We start from the raw sequence: 16,102 nt of genomic DNA, 5'->3' as shown, positions 1-16,102 counted from the left end.
TTAACATAAACCAATTAGGTTATGAATTAGTCACTACAAAATGTTCAAAATGTATATGAATATATTCATAAATGTGACCGAACCGCTTCGGTGGCCTAATGGTTAAAGTGTCCGCTTCGAAATCGGGGGACCCCGAGATCAAGCTCGGGTCATACCCGATATTTTTAAAAACTTTAAAAATAGGCCTTGCTGCCGCCTCGCTTAGCCTTCGGCGAAAAGAGTTTAGAGCAATGAAGCCCCGGGTTGGCCCGGTGTCAGTATAATGTGACTGGGTGGAGTTCATGTCTAGTGTCTTCGGCATGATACTTCAGTGACGACAGGACATTTTCGGCATCGACTCGCCCCGCCACAAGAAGACACAATATATGTACATACATCTAATGAATCCTCGCCGTCATGTGTCGAAAAATTGTACTCATGAAATACCCATCATACATACATACATACATACGCATAGAAGTGGCCGACCTTACCTGACCACCAGGTGACTGATCCCTGCTAAACATAGGCCATTCCCTGTACTCCATGCTATGGCGGAAGGAGAAATGACGATTTTCTCCAAAACCATAGATATCTGATGAAGGAAGCCTGGTTGCGATCTGGAGGAACTGCTCTGAGAAGACCAACCCTCCAAGAGTAGTGTCCCAGCTGAATAATGTAGACATGAAGTTAGGGTACTGTCTTATGTACCATAGACATTTTGCACACGTGCATGGTAAAATGAAGTTAAAGGGAGAATGCCTTGGTCACGCTTGAAGAAATGTGCCACACCTAAAATTCAAGACAGCTCAGACATAGCCTGGGCTTGCCTTTCTCTTTCACACACACCAATCAATCAGCGTCCATTCTGTATTCCGTTAATCTGACAGAAGACATGACAAAAGCTAAAAGAATAACAGATGCATCTCTGTTGTCACCATTCTTCAAGTGCTATTCAAATGACACACTAACACAGACACCTGCCCTAAAATTCACAGCTTATGGATTTTCCTGATATAACATATCTACTTTCAGAAAACAGCATTTCTCATAAAGGGTTTAACCTAAAACTAAAAAAAAAACGTAAATCCATAAAGCGTATAAGATTGAAGTATTCACAAAGAGAGTGATAACCTTTTCCTTCAGATCTCTTTTAGTATTTTCAGGAAAACAAAAACAGGTATAGCTTACATGACTGTTTTGGTGCTGTTTCGTATCACCTGTATGTAGAAGAAACCTTCACTACTTGTTCCGTATTTAAGAGTATAGATCGGTCTGCTAGCAGAGGAGTTTGGTTTGTCCAGTGGAACTGGCACCTCATATTTGAATGGGTTGGTTGGATCATGAAACTGTAACACATTTCATGGTTTCAAGTGATACAATTTCTGGAATGTGCAATGAAAACAACACCTACATCTTTGCGAAAAGTTTAAATTTAATTCGCAAGTTTTGCTGCCACAGTACGCTACTGAGGCACGTACAATTTTATACAAACTACTTAAGTAAATGTTCAGTCTGGGTGTGACGAAAATAGCTAAATACATATCGGAAGAAAACTGATGAAGTGTGATTTCAACTTGCCTTATGGTCAGCAAAACAAAACGAAAAAGACATTGAGTAGCAGAAGAATATACCTAATTGAAAATAATCTAAACGCTGCGTGCAGAATGGTCCTATTACCTTTAGTCTAAAGGTTGTGTCACTCCATCTTTCAAAGTTTAACTGTAAGACATCACTGTCGTCTCCAAACATTGTAACTGTTGACCGCTTGCGCAGATCAAAGCGCATGCCTGTCGCTGTTGGTGTGGCTTTTGTCAGTGTGTACCCATATTTATGGCTAAAAACGTGACAAACAGAACAAGAAGTTATTTACAAATACTATTCAGGCCAAGTGTACACGTAACTTACCTTTAACTTTCTTACCTAGGCATAATATAAATTAAAATAACTTAGCTTCGAATGATTTACTCAAGTGATACTGACTCAGGCTATTTTTGAAGAAAGTTGAGGTATATTATCTTCGTATGCACATGAATTTGACTTAGCTGTAAGGACATGAAACTGCTTTATATTTGCTTACAAAGATAGAAATCTGTGGACGACAATTTTTCTTACTTGTCTATGTAACAGAAGGGCAGTTCATAGTGTGAAAGGTCGGCATTCCAGATACACTGGCGTTTCCTGCATTCATTCTCCAGGGTGCCCTGGTGTTTGTTGTTATCTGGTATGCAGTCTATTCGCTCAGCAGGTACACCACCAGCCTGTCTCTTTGATCTCCCCTTTGTCTTGCTGCAAAATGCATATTCCAACTTAATGATGATTGTTTCCCCTGGAAAACTTTCAATGTTCTCACACGCATACTGTAAGTACAAAGTTCTAGTGAATGTGAAAGTCAAACTGTGTCATTAGAAGAAGTAAAGCGTGTCCAATGTAAGATTTACTATTTGCACCTTTCATCATTTTCACTACTAAAGGACATCCTATTAGTACAAGAGGATATGCCTAGAATTTAACTAACCGCAAGCACAATTTCCTCAAAACGAAAACAGTTTGAAAAAGATAAGCATTCCTTAATCTTCATATTTACATTTGGAAAAATATTCACCTCTATTACATCTTATTTTCGACGGCAGGCCTGAAAAGGTTTGCTCCAAGTGAAAGACAGAAGACCCATAGCACAGCGAGTAAAACCAGAGCAAGGACCATAGTGTGATAGTCACGTGTAACCGGTGAAAAACGGGTTTTATTTCAATCGCCCAAGTAAATGCTTAAATAATAATAAATTACTTGCCGCTTATAACAACATGGCTTAGGCAGAATTAGGTATCAAAAATGCATGTTTCTTGCTATTTGTTACAGGTCGCTGATCTGGAATATTCCTCAAAAGCAATGCAAAGGGAGAAGTCCTTGGGGGTGCTTAGTCCACAAGCAGCATCCTTGATTTTGCTTGAATACAACATAAAATCCCATCGAAATCTTCATATCTATTTTCTCAAGGTGCATCCTTACTTGGATCCTATGATGGATGGGATGTATTGGGATGCTATTCTTCTACACTGACTCAGTGATTAACGGGTGTACATTGTTGTACCTACCCATGGCTCCACTGAATATGAAAGTCCTCTTCAAGTTTCAGACTCAAATTATCCAAACTGAGAACCTGGAGTAAAACAAGAGATCTTAACATAATAATTGTAAATACTTACTTTCAATGCCAGGCGGTTTTTTTGTCATTACCTTTGTTTAATCAGTTGTGTTATATCACGCTGGGTGATATACAATTCTCATGTTTAACTAATCGCCAACCAAAAAGGACTCTTCAGGCCATCAATTCAGAACGATCTCCCCAAAAGAGCTCAATTATAATTTATAAATCAAGCAGTAACGAGAAATTCGGGCGAGTTAGCATATTAATGAAACATCTGGGGAATAGTAACCAGTAAACTTTGAGACCTTCCTAATTAACGGTTGCTTGGTTTAACTGATTAGATCCAGAATGTAGATTAAAAGTTAAAAACGATTGTAGAATATAGATAATTCAGGATCTTATGTTTGAAAAGTGACATCAATGAAAAAAAGCTTTTTTATTACATAAATCAAAGTAAAATTTTATTTAGGGTAAATTTTAAAACTTCTTGGGAAATCTCTTAACCAAACGTTGCAGATACCTTATAGCTGCTGTTGTAGACGAAACTTTTATGCTCCACAATAATATTTGTAGTTCGAATAGTCACTCTGTCCACACTGTTGTTTACACCGGATATGGTAATCGTGCTGATAATCATTCCGGCTACAGTGGGAGACGATTGTTGTACCAGCATATCTAGAGATTGCTGTAGGGCAAATTGAAAATGTTTATTACGACAGATGAAAACGTCATTAGGTTTTTCAGTTTTAGGTTTAAAATTCTCCAAGTGTGTAAGTCCTACCAAATCCTGCCAAAACTAGTTTCACCACACATGCATTTCAGACCAAAAGCCCGTGAACAATTATTTGGGAAAGGGTGTTATACTTAAGCTCCAACCTGTTCTGTTCGTATTCCAGATTAGGACCTGATCAAATTGGAATGACTTCTTACATGCCTGAACATAAACGCCTTCACACAAACATATACATTTGTATGCACACCTTTATAAGTGTATTTATATATTTATTTATTTGATCGGTGTTTTACGCCGTACTCAAGAATATTTCACTTATACGACGGCGGCCAGCATTATGGTGGGAGGAAACCGGGCAGAGCCCGAGGGAAACCCACAACCATCCGCAGGTTGCTAACAGACCTTCCCACGTACGGCCGGAGAGGAAGCCAGCATGAGCTGGACTTGAACTCACAGCGACCGCATTGGTGAGAGGCTTTATACGTTTTCGAATTTTCAAACATTATGTAATATGTACCAGTTTTCAGTGCAGAATAATAAAGGCAAAATCATGAAGTTTTATGTTATCGATATTGTTATTTAACCCTTGGTTAGCTAAAGATACCGTAAAAATAAACAAAAACACAACCTCTTCACATATCGTGTTTAGGTTGCTCTATAATACGACATACCTGTTCGCTGTAAAGTTTGCTGCGATAATATTTGTTGTTTTCTATAGTATCTGGAATAAATAAAAATGGAAATATCCAGGTTTTCACAGTCCTTATTGGTCCGTTAAGCATATATTCCTTACTATCGCAAATGTGTATGTTTCATTTTGAAGATATTCGGGATAGGAGCTGAAATAATAATATCTATTATTAACACCAGCCAAAAGCTGTTCAGCTGTCAATGAAGCATAAGGGTGTGAAAGACTTTGTCTTTTTATAGGAAGCGTGTTAATATGGGCAAAAATCTATGGGTATCTCTGACCGGTTTTTACTACTTAGATGAAACCACCTATTTTAAAATATGAATGCATATCTATATACCATCATCAAGATAATCATGTTATTTTGGGATTTCCCTTCCCTTGTTTGCATATACAAACCTATTGATACTCCATCGTCCCAGAAAAGCTCTCCATATGCGGTTCCACCATCATCATCCAACCTATCTAGCATCACAACAAATGATATTGGATTTTGTCGACTGAAAAATATTTAAGTTCCAGTATTAGGTGTAGAACTGACATCTTGAACTGAAGGCCAATTTTTAATAAAAATGCTACAGGCTAAATTCATTAATAATGGATGTCTGCGCCATACTGTGGGCATCAATAAAATTTGCAAGTTTTTATAAATTCGTGTAATATTTGATTATCGGATACCTAAATACACTTTTTGACCGATGTTGAGTCGGGAAGATATGTAAGAAGTCTGTCGAATCTATCAAGCATAAAAAGTTAAATGGTAGTTACTTGTTTGTCAAATTCAGAGTAAAAAGTACTAATTGTAATTCCAAATGTAATTGTAGACTGACCTGAAATGTGTGTTATTAGCAGGTTGTTGTTGCGGAACAATTGAGCCACCCCGAGAGAAGAGCGGTATTTTTGTTTTTGCATTCACTGAAAGGGTTATATTATCTCCTCCTTCCTCACTAATCAGATGACCCTATAGAAAAAAGGAGGATCTCCCAGAAATATTTGAGAGGCACCAAATGAGACATGTTCTGATTCCACTACAGAGACATTTCAAATATGTTGAAGATTCTATTGTGTTATGCGATAAATCACCTTTAAATCAAATGACGTTCGGAATTACCAGGGTGTTGATACTGTCAGTTTCATGTTAATACCATATAACATTGAATAACTACATACATGCAATACATTGCTAAATCAATAAACTGTGACATTGAGTGTAATACTAGTAATCGACATCTCTCACAGACAACTGCGTTACACTTGACACTTTACACATTAGCTCCTACGAGCTTTTTGATATATTTTACGCTCATTCTAAAAATACGAAAATAATTATTGTAACTGAAAACCCTGTCTCAAGACTGGCAAGCTTGAACAAGATATGCATAGACGGAAAAGGCTGTCCAACGTTTAGGTTTCTGTATTGTTTACTCACCGTGTAGAAGTCGTACCATCTTGCTTTAGGTAGATACAATTTCAATTCTGTTTGGCCCTTGTAGTAACAAAAAATAAGAATATGAAATAATCTATGGGTACCCGGTACAATAAAAAGCCAAATGTTTCTAATAGTTTGTTTTATATTTTGATTTGTAGATCAAAGACCAAGGTGTGAAAATTAATTCCGATTGTGCGTAGCGTTTCATCATTGCTATAGCTATGGTATAACTATTATGGTTAAGCTGTTATAGTCATATTCAAGATTATTTTGTAGAAATTCCAGTGACGGTTCTTTTCATTAGTTTTGAAGACGGGTTTAAACAGACTGACATGGCGATATTTTATTCTACTGTCAGTTGGAAAAAGGAAGTCGATTTTTCAAGTATGTAATGTGTATATTGGTCTTTATGATGCTTTTACCTCGTAAACAATCGGGCAAATCAAGAGAGATCGCCCCCACATGAACTGCAAGCTGAGTGACCACGTGTTAGGATCAGTAGGGAATCTGTGGGTAGAGCAGAGCGGCATAATCTTCATTTTTCACTTCGACTATGGCGGTCAGTTTTATGGGTGTAGAAAACCTATTAAAGCTTAATTTTTTCTGACAACTCCATGTAATGTTTGTTCCTTTGAGTCAAACTATAGAAATTTTGGACGCGGGGTTTTGGAATGGAGGACGTAAAAATAGCTTACTCGTGGTGGACTGGCCGTATGACGGTGTTCCCAAACACATGTGCGTTGTAGAACAGCGTGTAAAGATATGGCAGCAACGAATAACGGACGTTAAGTGTGTCACGTGACATCTCCTGAAACTCTTCATCAAAATAGGCCGGATCTTGGGGCTACAAGCAACGACCATCATAAAGGTGTTTGAATGGTTACACATAAACATGTCAGTTAAACATATAGATATGAAAATGGCCATTTCTTAACTTATTATTCGTAGAATACGTAAGTAACGAAATCCCTTGTACATAATTTATGTAATAAATTAGTATCTGAGATAGTCCATACTGATATTGCGTAAATTAAACTCATGAAGGAGAAAGTTGAAATGAGATGAAATTTATATATATATATATATGTGTGTGTGTGTGTATATATATATATATATATATATAAATCATACATGAATGATTCATATTACTCACAATAAAGAAGACACCCCACAATTATGGCAAATTATCGCTTTGTCATACCGGATTTTCCTCGCCGTTATGATTCCTGCTGAATGTGTAGAAAGCGCCAAGCTGCATCCATCGATAGCACATTTCTCTTGTAGGAATTTTCCAGAAGCCGCATATATCAGCGCCAATCTGAAAATATATATCACAGATTAAGAAACAAATACCACAAGACTACGTAATACCATCAGCTTAAAAAAAATGGTTTTTAATCTGTAGTCAACCAACCAGAGAAGATTTAAAGGATACATGAAAGTATACAGTATAAAATGAAAAGGATGAGAAATGAAGAAAAATAAGCCAAAACATGGGATTTTTTTTTCACTTTGAAGGTATATTTTATATTTCTGAATACCCCCCCCCCCCCCCCCCCTTCCTATTTTATGCATACTTTGGTCAGTGGTCTGGAATAATCTATAACAACGTCGTAGACGAACATACTAGGAACACTAGGACCAGCTTAGTCCACCAATTCCGGTTCTCCCCCAACAGAGTTGTTTGACAGCTATCACCATTGACGTCCCTAAAGCAGGCTACTTAATTTCCGAACTGACCGCTGGGGCCTTAGGAAAACTGTGCTTTAAAGCCATTTTCACACCTCAAGAAGATAGATGAGAATTTTTTAAAACTTTTATATGTTAGTCCACATCATAAACTGCATATTTAGAAATAAAAACCAAGGGTTTCATGCATCCTTTCATACCTTTGCCACAACCAATCATTTTTTCAGTGAAAGTACAAGAATAAAACACAATTACAATTTTCCATAATTCAGTATATGTTTTTTAATAATAATAGTTTCAAAATCAAATTTTTAAGAATGTCGAAAGGGGAAAACTATTTCTCTTTAAAATGACAAAAAATATTGTCAAAATTATTAGTTACTTACATAAGGTATTCCAAATAGGTTAAATTCCATAATTCCTGTAAATGGAACAAAATTCGTTAAGTTAACGTCTTCACATGCTACGTATTGTCAGAATGTTGGGGAGTTTGGGATAATGTCCTTTTTCAAACAGCTTTTCCCAATGTATAGCATGGCCGGTTAAATATATAGCATTCCTGTAATAAAAACTCACATTACTACACCTTCCTTCAAGCAAAAGACATGTTTATCCTTAGCAAGCCTAGTGGCCAAAACATCCACAAAATGTCGATGTATTCTTGCACTCATGCCTATGTTAAGTGATTGGCCCATGTTAAAAGATATGTTGTCACGGATCTGGCAGACTGACAGATTCACCGACACTCACCGAGAGCGACTTTAAGGCTGCTTGTCATAGATAAAAACACCGCAAATATACGGTCGAAGATACACTTCAAGATGTAAATGGTTTATTCTGTGCCAGTTTACAATAATTGTGAATACTAACTATTTAGGGGGATTGTAAACATACAGATGCCATGAACATGAAAAGAAAATCGTAAAATAATATTGCATATCTTTCTTTCTTCAACACGAAGGCGCAAAGCATTGAGATTGACGCCATGCTACAGCCCACCAATGACAGATGCTCTAAGTTGTTCCCATGTGCTGTCGTTGTCACCTAACCAGTGACCTGCGTATCGTCCACTTCCGGGGAATGTTGACCGGGTAACGACAATACTTCTCTCTCCTGTGACTTTCTGAGCAGCTCTTAAATAATAACAATGCATCATTTTCATATACGAACAACATTATCTAATTTTTATTCAATAAATAGAATTTACTGCTATAAGTGAAGTTTATAGGAATGTATATGTTCTCGGATATTTTAACGATTTTCACATCAGGTGTGTCACTTTATTTAAAAACCTCTCCATATCTGTATTTTAAGACCTTTCACTTATAAATCTATGCATTGAATTAAACATTCTAATATTAGCTGTCAGCCAGTATGGAAGTTTAAAATCAATAATCGTAAGGCCATTACAGACCGCTTTTCTTGCTATATACAATTCTCTATGCAAAGGGAAAGAATTTTTGAGCTACGAACATTTCAGCAGAAACTGAAAATGTTTATATGCAACTAATTTTAATTCTGCTTTGAAAATTTTTTGCAGAAAACTACTCTGTTTACACAAGGTACACCACACGAAAGCGGGGGAAGAAAATCTGGTTCTGACTCATTGGAGCTAAGGTGATGTAATTCTTACTGTAACGTTGGCAGCGTCTGGCTCCAGCCATACAGGTTATGTACATTGTAGTGCAGATACTCTCCGTTCTCTCCCTGTCTGACTGTCATACACAATGTCTTGTCAGGGAAAGTAGCTGCCCTTTCTTCCGTGTTGTGAGTGTAGGTGGCGACTGAAACAAATAATAATTATAAAATTAAGGAATAATGTTGTGTGAAAATATATTGAAAAAAAATCAATAACAACATAAATGGGAACAATGGCAACATAATAAAAGCCTATAATCAACCAAAAGTGTTTTCTACGTAAAGTTGTTATTTATCGCGCTGATGGAACATTTATATTCTAGGACGATCGTGATGTTGATAGCTACCCATTTCATCTCCACTGTGGACGTTTGCGTCCACAATCGTTACACTGCAAGATTTATTAGATGAACAAGTGTGTCAAGGTTATTTCATCACACGCTTTCACTCTAAAGTTCTTAAGTTTAACAATGAGTATAACTCTCGTGTAAGTAAATATGGAAACACCGCCCAGAATCTCTGGCTCTTTGCATCATGACTGTGTGTAATTCCTCTCAAACCGGGGCTAGGGGCGTATACTCATAGTATAGAATTAGATCTATTAGATCTACGTTGGATATATGAACAGTTACAATCAAAGCGCAACTGAGATACATGTTTTGTTATTGAGATTCTAGTATGGTACACCACTTAAATACTGATTTCACTCAGTCACCTATGACACAGCTTGTGCCTGACCAACATCACTGAAAACTGTTGGCTGCTTCTCTTTCGTACTTTATATACTTTCTTAGCTCTTTAGTGGTTTGTATTAGACGTTGTTTTGGGAATTTGACTTGCGATTATGAACCTGGAACGTCTATGTTGGCTAACAGCTGGTGTATGAATGTCTTTTTCGACGCATAGGTTTCTAATATCGTCTTTGGTATATAGTCGATTCTCAGGCATTCCTACTGGGTTATTCACTCCAGATGCAAAACTGTTTAACGATTGATTTGCCAGAAAACTTAGTGTCAAGTAAGGATAAAATTATCACACACTTACATGTTTTGTATGGAGGATTATCAAACTTGTTTCCATAACATTTCAGACTCCAATAGGGTTTAACCTCTGGAGGCCAATTGACTGGCCTCTCCTCATTGGTACCAAAATTGGCTGGTTCATTCATGTCCTGTCGGAAGATGAATGAACTGGGTGATAATATGCGGTTGACCACGCACATATGGCCGTTTGCACAATATAATACTCGCTGAAAACTACTTATCTTCCACCAAATGTATATGGTGTGCATGTCTGTAGCCTTTGTCACATGTAGGAAAGTAACTTGCCAAGGTCGGTGGTTTACAACAGTCACTCTAAATTCATACAAACGAGAGCCGTCGTAAAAGTGAAAACTTCTTTAGTACATCGGGTTAAAATAAAATAAATAAAATGATGACATGACATTTATAATAGTAATATCCCACAACCCTATGACAGTAGATCCTATGTCACATTCTTTCATCACATTATTTACACTCTAGTTTTGTCACCCTCGTAAGTTGGGGAATAGGATTTAATCTAGACTCTAGACTAGTTATGTTTGAAACTTTAAAATTAACAGCCTTGTGAGTTTTCCTTGATGCTCACTGCGAGTCGACGTGGGGTCATGTCAGGTATGCACATGTACATATGTCGGCATTCGGTCAGGCTTTCCATGTTCAAAATGACTTGAAACCCTCAGTAAACAAACCAAAAAATACTTAAGACCCAGTGTTTCACTATTCTTAGGTACTTACGATCCATAATCCATCAAAAGATACAGTGTCTCGAAATTTCACAATCAGATCGATCCAAGTTTGCCGTGAAACATTCCGGAAAAAATCTGGAAATATGACTTTGCCTTGAGGCCACACCTGAAAAATATTAAACATTTTTTATTAAATGTTTATTTCATTTGCTTTTATTTTGATTAAAACCGAATACAGACATATTCATTGAAAAATATATTGGATGAGAGAACAATCAGCGATTATTATTTGTAAACGTGTACATGAATTTAGAATTTGAAAAATTTGGTTATAAATAAAATATGGATACATACTTCTACCAATATAAATACTTGTAAATATAACAAAATTATTCTTACATATCCCAACACGGATCGGTCGTCATCAACGCTTCCATACGGTGGAGTGGCGTCTGCTGGCCATTTAACGTTGGCACCGGCTTGTTTGAACTTTTCATAGGGTTCGTAGTCAGACCAGTTGCTAATGATACATGGGTCCTATTCAAACATTGGCATTGATAATTTCATCCATATTGCATAAATAAATTCATTTGAGCGCAAGAAAAATTAAGAAATGCAAAATAAAACTAGTGATTAAATAAACGGAGTTAAATCAACAAGTTTATTAACTTCTTTTCCAAATTATTTTTAATATGGCAAAAGTGATTCTTAATATCTCAGTATTGACATTGTAACTGCACAAATGGACGTACCAATATGACGACAGTCCGCATGCCCTTGGATTGTATTTCCTTGAAATAGTCATTTAGTCCAGCGAAATTCACATCGTCAACGGTAAAGTCCACTCTCTTATTCATATAGTCAATATCAACATACTGGACATCCTGTGGAAATTCAGTAAGTTATAACGTAATATTGTTTAGCTGTGCTTCCCCAAACACAGAATGAAACAGAAGAACGCACCATGCCTTTTACATTATCAAAAAGTCAAGACGTGTACCTTTACTTCATTAATGTATTACCCACGTACTAGTTTGCTATCAGCAATTAGTATGCACAGATTAAATGACACTGATCTTTAAAGATGATTGTTCTGTGTATAGGCGGACATACAAACAGGTGTACAAACAAACCTTTACATTGGTAGTTTTATACCAGAATAATCGCATACCTGGGGTATCATAGCTTTTCTGGTTCTTTCAATTGTCGCGCGAACGTCAGCCGTTCCGGTGTAATTGTACCGACTTATTTGAAATCCTAAGGCCCAGTAAGGAGGCATAACAGGTCGCCCAATCATCTGTCAATGGATAACACGCACAAACATTTATTTGTGAACCTGTTAACGTTTATGAAATTTACAGTAGTAGCACTACTTTAAACTACATGTAAGTGGTCATAGATAGGAATTCTAGTCAGAAACATTTCGTTCATTAAAGGCCTTCAACGAACCGTTAAACTCATGACTGGTTTTATCGGAATGCAATGGCATTTTCAACAGAATTTATTCATGTGTAAAGAACGATATATATATTTTTAAAAAACAAGTTTGAATGCATGTGGTTCACTTTTATCTTCTAACTCTAAAGGTACGAGATGAGTATTTACTCCAGTATACTGCTGTACGACACTCTCGGGATCCGGGCCAAGGAAAAAGAAAAAGTCGAAAATTCCTCCAATAGTTCTGTATGTTAGCATCGGCAACGGACTAAGAGAGTAATCTGAAATGTAGAGAAATGTCAAGTGCTTATGTTAGTCAAGATATACTCAAGTCAGTCACGACATAGAAACTCTCTCATATAGTCTCTTTAAGCTCCGTTGGAAAAATGTCTCCTTTTCATCTTGAAGCTGTACCACTACAAGGTAAGAAAAATGTTACTGAGCCTGTTACAAAACGAACAGTGTCTTTATAATTTTTGGCTCTCTCGTCCAAGAATATGGTACAAGTATTTGTCTGAAATGAGTAATGTAGAGCAACCTGACAATATATGTTGGTAACGATAAAAAATGTAACAAGAAGTTTCCCATGTTTTTGTTCGTCGGTAAGAATGGTGTTTTACTACCCCAAATACCTGGTGATCTTCAGGGACAACTATCTTTATTCTGTTTACCTTGGGCATTACTGTTTAACAGAAAAACTCCATGGGTATTTCCATCATTTTCTACGCATGTGTAGAATGGGTGCACTCCATATAAATTCAGATGATCCTATAAAACAAGGACGATGAATAAATTCATCACTCAGCAAATGTTAAACTTATATGGCATTGCTAAAATAAAAATAAATATATATTGATTACATTATTCACTCTTTGGTCATAACATGGAGATAGATGCTTTTATTAAAACTGAAAAAGGCATCCAGCCAAGTGAAATCATCAACAGTGTTTTCACATTGATTTTCTTCCACTCAGGCAAATCTCTAGGAAGGTTTCAAGTTATACTCACACCCCATCCTGGAGGCTGATCCCGAGCAAACAAGCCCCATTGTTGGTAGTTCAAATCATGACGGAAGCTTACGTGGTTATTTTCACCAAATCCGTAGACATTCCGAGAGGGCAGACGAGTTGCTATCTGAAGGAACTGGTCAGAGAATACCATTCCACCAACACTTGTGTCCCATCTGCAAAACATTTATCGAGCATTACGCCCAAGGAGATCAATAATCGGACATAATTAAAAATTTACTTATCACCATTGGGAAATATAACATTCTTTTCAACATGCTTCGGTGAAAAAAATTTACAAATGGAGAATAACATCAACGTGTTTTTCTCATTGTCTTCAAAGAAAAAGGAAATTGCTCTTGTAGTATTGATGTAAGGTTGTTGCTGGGTTTAATGATCTCAGCTAACACACCACGAGCATGTTTCTAGCATCCCACTTTATTTTAACAAAATCTTATCTGCAATGGTCTATGAACATCATGATGATTGTATGTCATTTGTAACCCCAAAAACAGTAATACTTGTATGCACTGCAAAGACGACGGCTAAAGAAATCAAACTAGCATAAACAACAACAAAATTAAATTAATTAATCCATCGCTTTATATGATATTCTCTTCCCAGAGAAATGTGCCTTATGGGCCAACAAAATGGTGGGTCCTACGGGGGATAGCGTGAGAATACCATAAATGCTTACATCACGGTACCTGTGCTGAGCCTAGTAATTTGGAAATTGAATGGTCTAAAGTTGGTAACTGTAAATACGTAACGTGGATCCGATATTTCCACTTCTGGCAGGTTGAGTTCCATGGGCACTTCATACCTCTGATCTTCTGCGGTGTTAAACTGCAATACATTGCAAGGAGCGGTACAGACAAACGTTGTCAGTATGGTCCCAATTCTTTAAACGTCATTTCGTTCGTTATTAGCCTCGTTCAAGACCTTATTTCAATTTATTTCTTTGTTAAAAGTTCCCATCGACCAGGCAGGAGTCGCTGAAACGTTTTATACGAGTAGCTTCTGGAAATCGGAGACTGAATCAAAATGGGCAGGTAGAAGTACTTTCCATCTAAACTTTTTTTGAAGGGCAGAGATTTATGTATTAACTTATGTCATACTTACCTTTAATCTAATCAAGTCGTTCGAATACTCTTCAATATCAAGATAAATGTTTTTAAAGTCATTTTGAAACATGCTTGATGAACCCATCTTTTGTAGGTGGTATCTCTTCCCTCTAGGAATATCCTCTATCCTCGTCCATTCGTAACCAATCTCAGGTCTATTAAAAATTAGGAATAGCAAAAGTACTGACTTTTGGTCAAGGTGTACAGTGAGCAATGACAAGATATAGCAATATTCGTTTAGTGGCAACAATCATATATTGCCAACGACTTCATTTTCAACTGACAAACCGCTCATCTTTTCCCAAAATGTCTGCCAACGGCCTTTTCATTAAAATTTCTAAAGACTTTCTTTGCAGAAGTGGACATGTTTTGATACAGAGTTGTTCGCAATCCGCCTAAACTGACTTTACTCGTCAGGTAGATAAAATCATTGTTTGATCAAGAGGTTATTCTCCTTGTGATATGTGATATCCACAGAGTAAACGATCTCGTCTGGTAGCTTAATCTCGGCATGAACAATTTTAACATACCTCAGAAAGCACGGAGAGGGCCCATTGTTCAAGTTCAAATTTTCGGTTGACCAAATACATCCTCTACTTAGGCATGTAGTTTTTGAGTCAGAAGAAAATTTTTCTTTTCTGTTGTAAACATCCGGTATGCAATCTACATTCTCTGATCCGTCACTAAGCCTGAAATGTAAAATAAAGTAAACAAATTCAGATTAAAGTTGGCTGCGCTGAATTACACTCATTAGTATTCGATGCTTCATCTCCAATGATATAAATCGTGCAGAGAATTATCATAACATTTAGGGTTAGGCTATTTAAACTTAATTTTCTGTATTTTTCCTCTATTAGCCGACTTATGCTCCTTCAGAAAATACCACCCTAGGAATCATGCAAATTTACGTTTTTACGCAGTTAGTAAATTTTAATATTTCTAATTACCAAAATTAAAGTATGCACGAAAAGTAATGAACGTTGTCATGTATGGACTTAAAGGACTCTTACGTAAATTGTCATTCTCTTTGAAAGCACAAGTGATATCACGACATCACCGAAAGACTGAACATATATAACCAATCTCTATGACGGTCAGCTGACTTATTTGCAACAATATTCATAAGGATTTGTCCCATGTTTATCCTTAAGAGACAGTTCGAAGTCTTGATCGCATCTCATTGTCATGCATATCACAATTATCCCTCTAACCGAAGTCGTCTTCTTATGTTTATATTTATAAGTCTACAGCATGCAAAACCACTTTATTATTCAAGAGATATACAAATCAGTCACGATATAGAAATTCTCTCGTGTAGTCTCTTTAAGCTCTGTTGGAAAAATGCCCCCTTTTCAATTTAAAGCTGTAACACTCCAAGGGTGAGAAAAATGTTTCTGAGCCTGTTAAAAAAAGGCCAGTATTTTAATACATTTCCGCTCCTTGTAATAGAATATGGCACATGCTTTTGTAGGGCTCTCTTGACCCACCATGAAGTTAA

The 16,102-nt window shown here is 36.7% G+C and overlaps 1 protein-coding gene across 1 annotated transcript in view; it reads right to left on the bottom strand.

Annotated features, from left to right (window-relative positions):
- LOC135471857 (maltase-glucoamylase-like) overlaps window positions 1-16,102 on the bottom strand; it is a 31,861-nt gene that overhangs the window by 10,845 nt on the left and 4,914 nt on the right. Inside the window, exons 13-39 of the mRNA XM_064751260.1 lie at window positions 15,135-15,293; window positions 14,603-14,759; window positions 14,178-14,326; window positions 13,482-13,656; window positions 13,145-13,241; window positions 12,642-12,754; window positions 12,208-12,333; window positions 11,789-11,920; window positions 11,436-11,573; window positions 11,086-11,202; window positions 10,352-10,478; window positions 9,303-9,453; window positions 8,669-8,802; window positions 8,056-8,090; window positions 7,182-7,298; window positions 6,676-6,824; window positions 6,403-6,487; window positions 5,981-6,037; window positions 5,382-5,512; window positions 4,951-5,051; window positions 4,532-4,581; window positions 3,648-3,812; window positions 3,075-3,139; window positions 2,095-2,268; window positions 1,660-1,816; window positions 1,171-1,328; window positions 474-648 (exon numbers count right to left, since the gene is read on the bottom strand). Of these exons, the coding sequence (XP_064607330.1) occupies window positions 474-648; window positions 1,171-1,328; window positions 1,660-1,816; window positions 2,095-2,268; window positions 3,075-3,139; window positions 3,648-3,812; window positions 4,532-4,581; window positions 4,951-5,051; window positions 5,382-5,512; window positions 5,981-6,037; window positions 6,403-6,487; window positions 6,676-6,824; window positions 7,182-7,298; window positions 8,056-8,090; window positions 8,669-8,802; window positions 9,303-9,453; window positions 10,352-10,478; window positions 11,086-11,202; window positions 11,436-11,573; window positions 11,789-11,920; window positions 12,208-12,333; window positions 12,642-12,754; window positions 13,145-13,241; window positions 13,482-13,656; window positions 14,178-14,326; window positions 14,603-14,759; window positions 15,135-15,293 (3,394 nt within the window). The remainder of the gene's footprint in view (window positions 1-473; window positions 649-1,170; window positions 1,329-1,659; window positions 1,817-2,094; window positions 2,269-3,074; window positions 3,140-3,647; window positions 3,813-4,531; window positions 4,582-4,950; window positions 5,052-5,381; window positions 5,513-5,980; window positions 6,038-6,402; window positions 6,488-6,675; window positions 6,825-7,181; window positions 7,299-8,055; window positions 8,091-8,668; window positions 8,803-9,302; window positions 9,454-10,351; window positions 10,479-11,085; window positions 11,203-11,435; window positions 11,574-11,788; window positions 11,921-12,207; window positions 12,334-12,641; window positions 12,755-13,144; window positions 13,242-13,481; window positions 13,657-14,177; window positions 14,327-14,602; window positions 14,760-15,134; window positions 15,294-16,102) is intronic.

The sequence above is a fragment of the Liolophura sinensis genome, chromosome 7, assembly GCF_032854445.1.
Source record: "Liolophura sinensis isolate JHLJ2023 chromosome 7, CUHK_Ljap_v2, whole genome shotgun sequence".
NCBI lineage: Eukaryota > Metazoa > Mollusca > Polyplacophora > Chitonida > Chitonidae > Liolophura > Liolophura sinensis.
Note: the sequence above shows the minus strand (reverse complement) of the source record. Positions and strands in the feature narration are given on the sequence as shown.